Source organism: Haliotis cracherodii, unplaced genomic scaffold (assembly GCF_022045235.1).
Source record: "Haliotis cracherodii isolate W230 unplaced genomic scaffold, xgHalCrac1.p SCAF_5, whole genome shotgun sequence".
In the NCBI taxonomy this organism is placed as follows: Eukaryota; Metazoa; Mollusca; class Gastropoda; order Lepetellida; family Haliotidae; genus Haliotis; species Haliotis cracherodii.
Window position 1 is genome coordinate 62,964,693 of NW_027266308.1, and position 13,418 is coordinate 62,978,110.

The window sequence follows — 13,418 nt, forward strand, 5'->3', positions numbered from 1 at the left end:
GGGCACGGGTGGCGCAGTTGTCTAAGGCGCCGCGATATGCTGTGCAGAGTTGCGTCCCTTGGGCATGCCAGAAACCTATGATTGTGGGTTCGAATCCCGGTTCGCCCCGATTATGTTTCTAGGTTTGTCAGCACCATGCAAGTGCTCGTGGGTTTCACTGAAGTGGTGAACATCTGAGACCTGCATCACTTTGGGCTTTCCTACCACATTAAGCTGACACGCCGTGATATAACTGGAATACTGTTAAAAGCGGCGTTAAACCCAACTCACTCACTCACTTCATAAAGTGCCAGCTACATGCATCACCCCCTCTAGTGTGCGTATAACTACATGTTGATGCTGTGTGTCCTTCCATTTGTAGGGGAGATGTCCATCTTCTTTGTAGCAGATGAGGCTATCACAGATGCCAACTACACACAGGTAGGCCAAGACTTGACTGATTCTAATGCTTGAAAATATTGAAATTTCTGAATGTTGAATAAGAATATTGATAACACTCCTTTCGACCTGCTCATGATCTACGAGAGCCTCCAGTTTTAATGATTACACATCATATGGCCTGATTCCTTCTAACGTCAGTTGTCTGCCCAACAGGTGTTGCTAGGTAACCAAGAGCAGCTGTCCATGACGTGGCCTCACGCAGACATCAAGGAACTACACAAGCGTTGGTTTCAGCTCAATGATGTGGGTCTTGAGATCTTCCTGACTAATGGCAGGACATTCCTGCTGGCATTCAAAACTACAAGGGTAGGTGCTTGAGACAGTCCTGCAATATCTGGAAACTCTGGTCAATATATGTGCCGCTTTTTCACCTTTTCTTGTAGCTTCATTGTGATATTTGAAAATTATTAGTGGATGAAAACCATCCATGTGTTTTATCCATGGTCAGTCACTATGTTGCAGTTGACAGTCTGCTCGTGAGCAGGCCAGTGTACTCCCAAGTTGATCAGTGTACTCCCAAGTTGATCAGTGTACTCCCAAGTTGATCAGTATACTCCTGCATTGATCAGTGTACTCCCAAGTTGATCAGTGTACTCCCAAGTTGATCAGTATACTCCTGCATTGATCAGTGTACTCCCAAGTTGATCAGTATACTCCCAAGTTGATCAGTGTACTCCCAAGTTGATCAGTGTACTCCCAAGTTGATCAGTATACTCCCAAGTTGATCAGTATACTCCCAAGTTGATCAGTATACTCCCAAGTTGATCAGTGTACTCCCAAGTTGATCAGTGTACTCCCAAGTTGATCAGTGTACTCCCAAGTTGATCAGTATACTCCCAAGTTGATCAGTATACTCCCAAGTTGATCAGTATACTCCTGCATTGATCAGTATTCTCCCAAGTTGATCAGTATACTTCCAAGTTGATCAGTGTACTCCCAAGTTGATCAGTGTTCTCCCAAGTTGATCAATGTACTCCCAAGTTGATCAGTGTACTCCCAAGTTGATCAGTATACTTCCAAGTTGATCAGTATACTTCCAAGTTGATCAGTGTACTCCCAAGTTGATCAGTATACTTCCTAGTTAATCAGTATACTCCCAAGTTGATCAGTGTACTTCCTAGTCGATCAGTATACTTCCTAGTTGATCAGTGTACTCACAAGTTGATCAGTGTACTTCCTAGTTGACCAGTGTACTTCCAAGTTGATCAGTGTACTTCCAAGTTGACCAGTATACTTCCAAGGTGATCAGTGTACTCCCAAGTTGACCAGTATACTTCCAAGTTGACCAGTGTACTTCCAAGTTGATCAGTGTACTCCCAAGTTGACCAGTGTACTCCCAAGTTGACCAGTATACTTCCAAGTTGATCAGTATACTTCCAAGTTGACCAGTATACTTCCTAGTTGACCAGTGTACTTCCAAGTTGACCAGTGTACTTCCAAGTTGATCAGTGTACTCCCAAGTTGACCAGTGTACTCCCAAGTTGACCAGTATACTTCCAAGTTGATCAGTATACTTCCAAGTTGACCAGTATACTTCCAAGTTGACCAGTGTACTCCCAAGTTGACCAGTGTACTCCCAAGTTGACCAGTGTACTTCCAAGTTGATCAGTGTACTTCCAAGGTGATCAGTGTACTCCCAAGTTGACCAGTATACTTCCAAGTTGACCAGTGTACTTCCAAGTTGATCAGTGTACTCCCAAGTTGACCAGTGTACTCCCAAGTTGACCAGTATACTTCCAAGTTGATCAGTATACTTCCAAGTTGACCAGTATACTTCCTAGTTGACCAGTGTACTTCCAAGTTGACCAGTGTACTTCCAAGTTGATCAGTGTACTCCCAAGTTGACCAGTGTACTCCCAAGTTGACCAGTATACTTCCAAGTTGATCAGTATACTTCCAAGTTGACCAGTATACTTCCAAGTTGACCAGTGTACTCCCAAGTTGACCAGTGTACTCCCAAGTTGACCAGTATACTTCCTAGTTGATCAGTATACTTCCAAGTTGGCCAGTATACTTCCTAGTTGACCAGTGTCTGTGTCTGCCATCAGATCCGGGATGAGTTGTACCAGCACCTCCTGCAGGCAGTGGAGCTCCCCAATCTGCTGCCGCCCTCGGAGAACCTGGCCACAGTGCAGCGCCTGTGGCTGGACGGCGCCCTCACCAACTTCGACTACCTCACTTACCTCAACAAGATATCCGGCCGCTCCTTCAATGACCTCATGCAGTACCCAATCTTCCCCTTCATCCTCCGAGACTACGAGAGTGACGAGCTCAATCTGGACGATCCCACAGTCTACAGGTAACATCCAGCAGGGAATACGGCACAGATGCACACATTCAGAGACAAGTGAAGCTTTTCAAATTTTCTGTTTGCTTCATGCCAGTCTTGTCAATATTTCTGGTTTTTAATGAACTTGAAAAAAATTGATGTGTTTTAAATTTTGAAAAATGATTTTATGTCAAACCTGCACACCAGTAGTGTATCCATTTCTTCAGTTGATTATATGTCTCTCACATGAACATGTGACCCGTGAAGATCCGGGTTAGAATAGGTCTTCAGCAACCCATGCTTGCTTATCTCCCCTTATGAAGATCCGGGTTAGCATTGGTCTTCAGCAACCCATGCTTGCTTATCTCCCCTCGTGAAGATCCGGGTTGGCACTGGTCTTCAGCAACCCATGCTTGCTTATCTCCCCTCATGAAGATCCAGGTTAGAATAGGTCTTCAGCAACCCATGCTAGCTGTAAAAGACTTGGTGACTTAGTTGATGCATGTAATTGTATTCCAATTGGATTGATGCTCATGATTGGATTGTCTGGTTCAGACAGGATTATTTACGGACCACCGTCATATAGTTGGAATATTGTTTCAGGGATCTGGCCAAACCCATCGCTGTGCAAGTCAAGGGAAGAGAAGCAAAATACAAAGAAAACTTTGAGGTGAGAATTTATAATCGGTCAATGAATTCCCTGGTTTGTTTGGATGAGATGATTGAGGGTGGTAAATAGAAACATTGTATTTATGTTGCCGCCTCCATCCCAATAAATACTTGCTTTATAAAATCTTCAATAATTTCTTGTGAAGTACAAAATGTGTCAACTTTTTTGTTTGTAGTTCCTGTGCCAGGAATATGAGAAGCCATCTAGCTTGAATGACTACATCCGCATCCGACCGTACCACTACGGCAGCCACTACTCCAACAGCGGCACTGTGCTTCACTACCTTGTCAGATTACCTCCCTTTACAAAGATGTTCCTCTCATATCAAGGTGAGCCTTGTTTGGGAAAATCTAGTGTTTGTATTCTCGGTACCTGGCTGTATATTTATTCAGTGATTATTTGTTTGTATGTTATTTTTATGATATGCATGTCTAGCATCATCTTACTAGGGGGTCTTTGTTATGTTTACAGACAGGAATTTTGACATCCCAGATCGAACATTTCATAGTATTGCAACATCATGGCGGCTGTCTAGCTTCGAGTCAACATCTGATGTGAAGGAGCTGATCCCAGAGTTCTACTTCCTCCCAGAATTCCTCAAGAATGGAGAAGGTAGGATGCTGTATATTGTTCAGTGTTCTTTGTGTTGGGGGCATGGGTGGCCCAGTTGTATTGGGTGCTGCAGAGTTGCATTCCTTGGGCATGCCTGGGCCCCATTCTACAAAGCGATCTTAGCGCTACGATGATCGTAAGCTTATGTTAAAGTATGGGACTTATGATCACCATCGTGCTAAGATCGCTTTGTGGAACGGGGCCCAGGAACCTAGGATCATGGATTCGAATCCCTGTTCAGCCAAGTTATGTTTCTAAGTTTATCAAGACCCTACCCATGCTGTATGGTTTCACCAAAGTGGTAAATGTCTGAGACCTGCATCACCTCCTACATTAAGCTGAGATGCCGTGATAAAACTGGAATACTGTTAAAAGTGGCGTTAAAACCAACTCACAGTCACTCTTTTCTGTTTGTCCGATCCTGTGGGGAAAACCCTGTGACTTTTCCAGGCTATGTGTTTGTGGCATGTAGTATGCAGATGAGGAAGTCAGACAAAGGAGTTTATAGGTCACTGAACAGTGATGGGCAGAAGAGGTCCCTTGGAATTGCTGTTAGTTGTACGAGCCCACTCAAATGCTTGCTGTAAAAGGTGACTATGCTTGTCGTAAGAGGCGACTAAAGGGATCAGGTGGTCAGGCTCGCTGACTTGGTTGATGCATGTCATCGCATCCCAATTGTGTGCATGGATGCTCATGATATCAATCACTGGTTTATCTGGTCAAGACTTGATTATATATAGACTTCGGTCATATAGCTGGAATATTGCTGAGTGTGGTGTTTAAAAAACAAACAAACAACCTCGGGTTTGCCCATCCCATGTGTCATTATTTGACCTTCACATGACCAAAGAGGTTAAACCCACTAGCTGACATGGTAAGGATGTCTTCTGTTAGATGACTCCACTCCACTCCGACAGAGGTGCGGGAATATATTTTTCACCGGCTCCGCTGGAATCTGTACCAGACAGTGTTACTCTGTATTCACGCTGTCACTGTGGTTTGTCTTCATCAATAGACATGATCGCCTCTGTGGTCTAGTGGGAGAGCGGAAGGTCTGGGGTTCGATCCCCAGCCACGTCATACCAAAATGTTAAGAGATGGTACTTGTTCTTACCCTGTCTGGCGCTCAGCATTAAGGCGCTAAAACAAGGACCTGCAACACACGCACGCACGCACGCACGCACGCACGCACATATGCATGGACATCGCCATATAAGTACAATAATTGTAAATACAACGTTAAACCCCCATTTCACCTCACCTGACCTCTTCAATAAACATACCACAAACTACAGTGAGTTGGGTGTAACATTTCACGTGATGATCCATTGCCCTATTTAGTATCTCATGAAAACATTTTAATCCAGATGTTGACACATTTGCTTTACCTTAAGGTTACAATTTTGGAAAGCGCCAGAATGGGAACGTGGTGTGGGATGTGACGTTGCCGCCGTGGGCCCGAGGCGACTCCCGCCTGTTTGTGATGGTCCTCCGCCAGGCGCTGGAGTCGCCGTACGTCACCCGCCGCATCCATCAGTGGATCGACCTGGTGTTCGGCTACAAGCAGATGGGAGAGGAGGCAATCAAAGCCATCAACGTCTTCCATCCATCAGTCAGTTCTACTTTCTTCTAATAAAGTGTTATCCAAAATATAACATTTGTTACATTTGACCACTTTCTAAATGGCATTGTGTGTTAATAGCTTTCGGCCATGGGAGCTGTGCCAATTTACACTTGTCAGAGGAGTACACAAAGTATGTGATCTAGACTACCAGTTGTCGGACTTTCATTTTGGTAGAAGCCTCGGTGGCTAGGTGGGTTAGATCGCTGACTTTGTGTGCTGGCATTTAAATGCCTCACTCTGACAGTGTGGGTTCAAATCCTCGATGGGACTCAACCCCCCAAAAGTACTAGAATCTGTACTTTACACAGAAAGTGTTACCCCAAATATAACATTTGTGACAGTTCTCCTTTCACACTTCATTGATTGTGATGATAGCCTTCACAATTGGTATGTAGTATCAAGCTGTTAGTGGAATTGGTATGATTGGGAGAACCCCCTTATTCATGAAATCAGAGGGTTTTTTGTGTTGTAGGTAAATAACATTTGGCCCAATGTTGGAATTACTATAATATAAACATGTTTTTTGTAAAGTCTTCTCAATTTGATTTAAACATATTTCAGAAGAATATGTTCATACCCACAATCACCGGTTGAACTAGTGGCCCTTTTTGCCAAGTAAATCATATCCGTGTATAATGCATATATTAAGTAATGTAAATGTTGTTCTGGGTGTAGACGTACTTTGGGGTCGACATGAGCGACATCACGGATCCCCTGAAGCGCCAGGCAGTGCTGACAATGATCAAGACGTACGGACAGACCCCCAAACAGCTGTTCCGCAGCCCTCACCGCCAGTGTATGGTGACCGGGACCACGCCCGCCACACCCCTGCTGGCAGACCCTCACCTTTCTGGGCGGGAGGTAAAGCATCTGTCTTATATTGTAAGTTCACTCCCTTAGAGCATGCAGCCTAGCTTGATGTTGTGGGACACTAATATGTTGGAGAACTCACTCACTAAGGTTTGTACATGTTGTGCTGTTTATGCAGCGGTTGGCCTCTCTCCCTCCCTCGGCCTCTCTCCCACCCTCATCCTCTCTCCCTCCCTCATCCTCGGCCTCTCTCTCTCCCTCATCCTCCCTCCCTCATCCTCTCTCCCTCCCTCGTCCTCTCTCCCTCCCTCGTCCTCTCTCCCTCCCTCATCCTCTCTCCCTCCCTCATCCTCTCTCCCTCCCTCGTCCTCTCTCTCTCCCTCATCCTCCCTCCCTCATCCTCTCTCCCTCCCTCGTCCTCTCTCCCTCCCTCATCCTCTCTCCCTCCCTCATCCTCTCTCCCTCCCTCATCCTCCCTCCCTCATCCTCTCTCCCTCATCCTCTCTCCCTCCCTCATCCTCTCTCCCTCCCTCGTCCTCTCTCTCTCCCTCATCCTCCCTCCCTCATCCTCTCTCCCTCCCTCGTCCTCTCTCCCTCCCTCGTCCTCTCTCCCTCCCTCATCCTCTCTCCCTCCCTCATCCTCTCTCCCTCCCTCATCCTCCCTCCCTCATCCTCCCTCCCTCATCCTCTCTCCCTCCCTCGTCCTCTCTCCCTCCCTCGTCCTCTCTCCCTCCCTCATCCTCTCTCCCTCCCTCATCCTCCCTCCCTCATCCTCTCTCCCTCCCTCGTCCTCTCTCCCTCCCTCATCCTCTCTCCCTCCCTCGTCCTCTCTCCCTCATCCTCTCTCCCTCCCTCGTCCTCTCTCCCTCCCTCATCCTCTCTCCCTCCCTCGTCCTCTCTCCATCCCTCATCCTCCCTCCCTCATCCTCCCTCCCTCGGCCTCCCTCCCTCGTCCTCTCTCCCTCCCTCATCCTCCCTCATCCTCCCTCCCTCGGCCTCCCTCCCTCGTCCTCTCTCCCTCCCTCATCCTCCCTCCCTCGGCCTCCCTCCCTCGTCCTCTCTCCATCCCTCATCCTCTCTCCCTCCCTCGGCCTCTCTCCCTCCCTCATCCTCCCTCCCTCATCCTCCCTCCCTCGGCCTCCCTCCCTCGTCCTCTCTCCCTCCCTCATCCTCCCTCATCCTCCCTCCCTCGGCCTCCCTCCCTCGTCCTCTCTCCCTCCCTCGTCCTCTCTCCCTCCCTCATCCTCTCTCCCTCCCTCGTCCTCTCTCCCTCCCTCGTCCTCCCTCCCTCCATCATCCTCTCTCCCTCCCTCATCCTCTCTCTCTCCCTCATCCTCCCTCCCTCGGCCTCCCTCCCTCGTCCTCTCTCCCTCCCTCGTCCTCTCTCCCTCCCTCATCCTCCCTCCCTCCCTCATCCTCTCTCCATCCCTCGTCCTCTCTCCCTCCCTCATCCTCTCTCCCTCCCTCGTCCTCTCTCCCTCCCTCATCCTCCCTCCCTCCCTCATCCTCTCTCCCTCCCTCATCCTCCCTCCCTCGGCCTCCCTCCCTCGTCCTCTCTCCCTCCCTCATCCTCTCTCTCTCCCTCGTCCTCTCTCCCTCCCTCGTCCTCCCTCCCTCCCTCATCCTCTCTCCCTCCCTCGTCCTCTCTCTCTCCCTCATCCTCCCTCCCTCGGCCTCCCTCCCTCGTCCTCTCTCCCTCCCTCGTCCTCTCTCTCTCCCTCCCTCATCCTCCCTCCCTCATCCTCCCTCCCTCCCTCGTCCTCTCTCCCTCCCTCATCCTCCCTCCCTCCCTCATCCTCCCTCCCTCCCTCGTCCTCTCTCCCTCCCTCATCCTCCCTCCCTCCCTCGTCCTCTCTCCCTCCCTCGTCCTCTCTCCCTCCCTCATCCTCCCTCCCTCCCTCGTCCTCTCTCCCTCCCTCATCCTCCCTCCCTCCCTCATCCTCCCTCCCTCCCTCGTCCTCTCTCCCTCCCTCATCCTCCCTCCCTCCCTCGTCCTCTCTCCCTCCCTCATCCTCCCTCCCTCCCTCATCCTCTCTCCCTCCCTCGTCCTCTCTCCCTCCCTCATCCTCCCTCCCTCGTCCTCTCTCCCTCCCTTGTCCTCTCTCCCTCCCTCATGAATGGACTCCTGTGCCCCCCACCCCACCAAACACCAACCCTCCGCCACCTTACAATGTTCGTAAACCCACCTTACACCCCACCTTACACCCCACCTTACACCCCATCAAATACCAACCCTCCACTACCTCGCCACCTCCAGACACCCACCTTACACCCTCTATTAACCAGCCATACCCCTCTGCTCTGTTTCTGTATCAATTCTAGTTTCATTTTTCTCTTTTGGTGTGAAATTAATGAGAGCTAATACAAGTATTTCAAGCATTACCCCAAATATGCTTGTCGCTTATCATGTTTTTCATTCATATCTATATCATCATTAAGATGCATGGAAGTATAAGCTCGCTTCCCCTTGACAGTTCACCAAGAGTTATATTTATTACATCATTTGACATTTGTCTATATGCATGCTTATAACGCTCTGACAGATATAACAAACTTTTTGGGGTCCAAGCCATTTTCTGTATATATGCTTACAACAAACTATGGTTATAACGAACCAAAATGAATAGTCCCCTTAAGTTTATTATACCTGTTTACTGTAATCCCTTGCTATTGCAGCGACGTCCAATCTCCAACATCAACGGCCTACGCTGGGGCAATTTCGTGGGTTCCCCTGAGGGTGGTACGCCGGTGACGGTGTGGAGGAAGGTGTACCCGGTCGTCATCACCACCTTGGTCCCCCTGCCCACCGGCTATGTGTTCGGGCTAGAGGCCGACTCCTGTGCCCTGGTGCTCCATGCAAAAGACAGGGGTGAGCTGACATTCCTTGGAGGGAGGCCGTACCTGGCAGTAATATAAACATCAGTGTTATATGTTCCTTGACCCGTGAAGATCCGGGTTAGAACAGGTCTTCTGCTTGCTGCAAGAGGCGACTAACGGCGATCTGGTGATCAGAGGCGATCTGGTGATCAGGCTCGCTGACTCGGTTGATGCAATGCATTGTATCCCAATTGCGTAGATTGAAGCTCATGATGTCAATCACTGGATTATGTACAGACTGACGTCATATAGCTGGATTATGGTTGCTGAATGCAGCATTAAGCAACAAACAAACAAAACATGATCCCCATTGCTGGTAGTGACATAATGAAGCATGCAACTTCAGCATTTCATCAAGAAACACATTATGTCTTTATCATTAGCCATACATTAAGGTTAACCAAGGCAGATTCTTATTAACCACAGATATACTTCTCAACAGACGTGGTCTCAGGTTAACAAAAGTAATATGAAAGAATCCTGTGTTCTTTAACTTCTTTGAGTATTTTATATAATTGTTTGCATAATATTCAAAAACAAGTGTTGTATGTAAAATTTATTGATCCTTATCTAAAATCTGACCAATGCCAAGTTAAAGAAATCTTATTCTTTTTTCCTATGACTTTAGTTAATCTGCCTTCGGCAGTAGGTATTGTAACACACAGCACACCAATTGTAGGTGTTCTTTAACTTATTTTGAGTAGTATATATCTACATGCTTGTCGTGAATATACATCACATCTGCTTAACATTTGTTTATGGGCCATTGAAGATCCTGTGTAGAATAGGTCTTCAGCAACCCGTGTTTGCCGTAAAAGGCGACTAACAGGATCGGGTGGTCAGGCTTGCTGACTTCATTTGATGCATGTCATCGTTTCCCAATTGCATAGATCAGTGGTTGGTGCACGTCATCGTATCCCAATTGCAAGGATCAATGACTGGATTGCCTGGTCCTATCTCAATTATTTACAGACCGCCATGATGTAGGTGGAATATTGCTGAGTTCAGCATTAAAACAACATTTGTTTATGGATATACATAAGATGTGAAAACATTAATAAGACACAGCTATACACTCACAACAAGATGCTAAGAAACATTAACAGAATGTGATGTACCCAGTGATTGTGAGTTCCATGATGGCTGTTTGCAGCGGACCTGGTGGTCAACTCCACGGACGTCATGTGGGCGGGCATCATCAGCTGGGGTCACCCAGACCGCATCCTACGGGTCCGGAACCAGTTCAACCGACCAATGGTCAACTTCCTCCCAGACAACCCCTATGACGAGGTGAGTGCTCTGGCAGTGAGTGCTGGGGGTGCATGTGTTTCTGTACATGTGTGTGTGCCTGAGTCTTTGTGACTGAGTTCATACTGCATCAATAGCATTTGTATTCAATGACACGTATCCATGGTTGGGGCTGGTTTTCTATTCTTCAGTATAGTGACTGGATATTTGGTGGCGGTGCTTAATGTAAATCATCTGTCCATCTTGAATTGTTTGATAGGCATTACTTAGAAGCTGACAGATGACACAAATTATTGATCATAACTTTATACTTACTGTCCATCCATCTACTGGTACATGTGTTAACATTGAAATCCGCTAAATTGTTTGGGCAATTAACTGAATTTCATATTTATGGCCAGTTGGAGAAAATTTGCATGGAGTGAGTGAGTTAAAATGTAATTTATCATTAACCATGATGCGATTTGTAAAACTATGTTGAGAGCAGGAACTTGAGGCCAGGTTCTGCACTTCTGTTTTCTTCCCACTAGATATCTTGCTGTGCGTCTGTGCCAGACTGTCGTCTGCTGTTCACAGCAGGGTCTGCCGGTATCGTCAACGTGTATCATGTGACCTATAACAGGTCCAAGGTGAGTGGGCACACAAAGGGAGATTGGCGCACAAGGGGAGATTGGTGCACAAGGGGAGATTGATACTCAAGGGGAGATTGGTTTTGGCACACAAGGGGAGATTGGTACACAAGGGGAGACTGGTGCACAAGGGGAGATTGGTACTCAAGGGGAGACTGGTGCACAAGGGGAGATTGGTTTTGGCACACAAGGGGAGACTGGTGCACAAGGGGAGACTGGTGCACAAGGGGAGATTGGTGCACAATGGGAGATTGATACTCAAGGGGAGATTGGTTTTGGCACACAAGGGGAGATTGGTACACAAGGGGAGACTGGTGCACAAGGGGAGATTGGTACTCAAGGGGAGACTGGTGCACAAGGGGAGATTGGTTTTGGCACACAAGGGGAGATTGGTACTCAAAGGGAGACTGGTGCACAAGGGGAGATTGGTACACAAGGGGAGACTGGTGCACAAGGAGAGATTGGTACTCAAGGGGAGACTGGTGCACAAGGGGAGATTGGTGCACAAGGGGAGATTGATACTCAAGGGGAGATTGGTTTTGGCACACAAGGGGAGATTGGTACACAAGGGGAGATTGGTACACAAGGGGAGATTGGTACACAAGGGGAGACTGGTGCACAAGGGGAGATTGGTGCACAAGGGGAGATTGATACTCAAGGGGAGATTGGTTTTGGCACACAAGGGGAGATTGGTACACAAGGGGAGACTGGTGCACAAGGGGAGATTGGTACTCAAGGGGAGACCTGTGCACAAGGGGAGATTGGTACTCAAGGGGAGATTGATACTCAAGGGGAGATTGGTTTTGGTACACAAGGGGAGATTGGTTTTGGTTCTCAAGGAGAGATTGGTGCACAAGGGGAGATTGGTACTCAAGGGGAGATTGATACTCCAGAAAAGATTGGTGCACAAGGGGAGATTGGAACTCAAGGGGAGATTGGTTTTGGTACACAGGGGGAGATTGGTTTTGGTACACAGGGGGAGATTGGTGCACAAGGGGAGATTGGTGCACAAAGGGAGATTGGTCATAAAGATGAAATCTTGCTGAGTGCGGCGTTAAACAAAACTCTTCTCATGGTATTGCGTTCATGGCACCCTCCATAGTTTAAGTGGTTGCTAGGAAACTTTGAATTTAGAAAATATCACATATATGCTGGCTCCTAATGTTAATTTAGTTAGAAATGTAGGTATATAACCAGACAGACATAAATATTTATTAGAGCACAGCTATAAACTCTGATCTAATGGGCGTTGAGTCATTTGGGTGACGTGTAGTACAATCATATCCCGATCTCACAGATACAGTTTAACTTTCAGGCCAGCAATCTCCAGGTGTTTAACACTCGGACAGCACTGTACGGCCACACTGGTCCAGTCAATGTGTTGTATGTGTGTAAATCCTACAGTGTGCTTGTCAGTGGCAGCGAGGATGGAACCTGCATCATCTGGGATCTCAACAGGTCGGTATCAGGAGTTACCTCCCTTACATCAAATTGGGAGTTACCTCCCTTATACCATGTGTTGGAAGCTGGTGGCTCTCATTCTGGAATTCTTAGCATCTGTTTCCTGAGATTCAAACATAATGGCAGATTTATGCTGTTGATATAGATATTTCATTCTAATATAAACATTTCATACATTAATGACAATATTTATTACATAACAAACTTGTATATGGTTTCGTAGAGAGAAAGAAAATAATTTGCAAGAAATGTTGCCTGTGTTTGTCTTAGTTTGTTTTGAACATGTGTAATTTGAGTAAACCTTCCAATAATGTCATTGATATTCTAGACTGTCGTACGTGCGGTCAATCAGCAGCCACAATGCCAGTGTGAAGACTCTGGCCGTCAGTGACACCATGGGAGATATCGCCAGTGTCAGCCCCAGAGGTAGGTAGCCCCAGTTTCCCAGCAAATATAATGATTATCTCAATGAGGGACATGACGAAGTTGATATTCTCATGCTTGTTTGTTTGTTTGTTTGTTTGTTTGTTTGTTTTTTTCTTTCTTTCTTTGTTAAATGCTGCACTCAGCAACATTCCAGCTATATGATGACGACATGTAAATAATCAAGTCTGTACCAGACAAACCAGTGATTGATAATGTGAGCAAACGTCCACGCCGTCGGTTAACAATGACTCGCACTCAACGAACTCACCAAGTCTGACCATTCATTCGGTTGCCTCTCATGAGCATTATGAAAAATGAAACTATTTTATGCTGCATTCATCATGAATGGAT

The 13,418-nt window shown here is 47.2% G+C and overlaps 1 protein-coding gene across 1 annotated transcript in view; it reads left to right on the top strand.

The window, feature by feature from the left end:
- Positions 1–13,418, top strand: part of LOC139442382 (lysosomal-trafficking regulator-like) — an 87,475-nt gene that overhangs the window by 71,013 nt on the left and 3,044 nt on the right. The window contains exons 39-51 of the mRNA XM_071223183.1: positions 362–420; positions 595–747; positions 2,490–2,740; positions 3,314–3,380; positions 3,556–3,709; positions 3,852–3,992; positions 5,387–5,604; positions 6,292–6,498; positions 9,103–9,295; positions 10,457–10,593; positions 11,082–11,180; positions 12,496–12,638; positions 12,970–13,067. Of these exons, the coding sequence (XP_071079284.1) occupies positions 362–420; positions 595–747; positions 2,490–2,740; positions 3,314–3,380; positions 3,556–3,709; positions 3,852–3,992; positions 5,387–5,604; positions 6,292–6,498; positions 9,103–9,295; positions 10,457–10,593; positions 11,082–11,180; positions 12,496–12,638; positions 12,970–13,067 (1,920 nt within the window). The remainder of the gene's footprint in view (positions 1–361; positions 421–594; positions 748–2,489; positions 2,741–3,313; positions 3,381–3,555; positions 3,710–3,851; positions 3,993–5,386; positions 5,605–6,291; positions 6,499–9,102; positions 9,296–10,456; positions 10,594–11,081; positions 11,181–12,495; positions 12,639–12,969; positions 13,068–13,418) is intronic.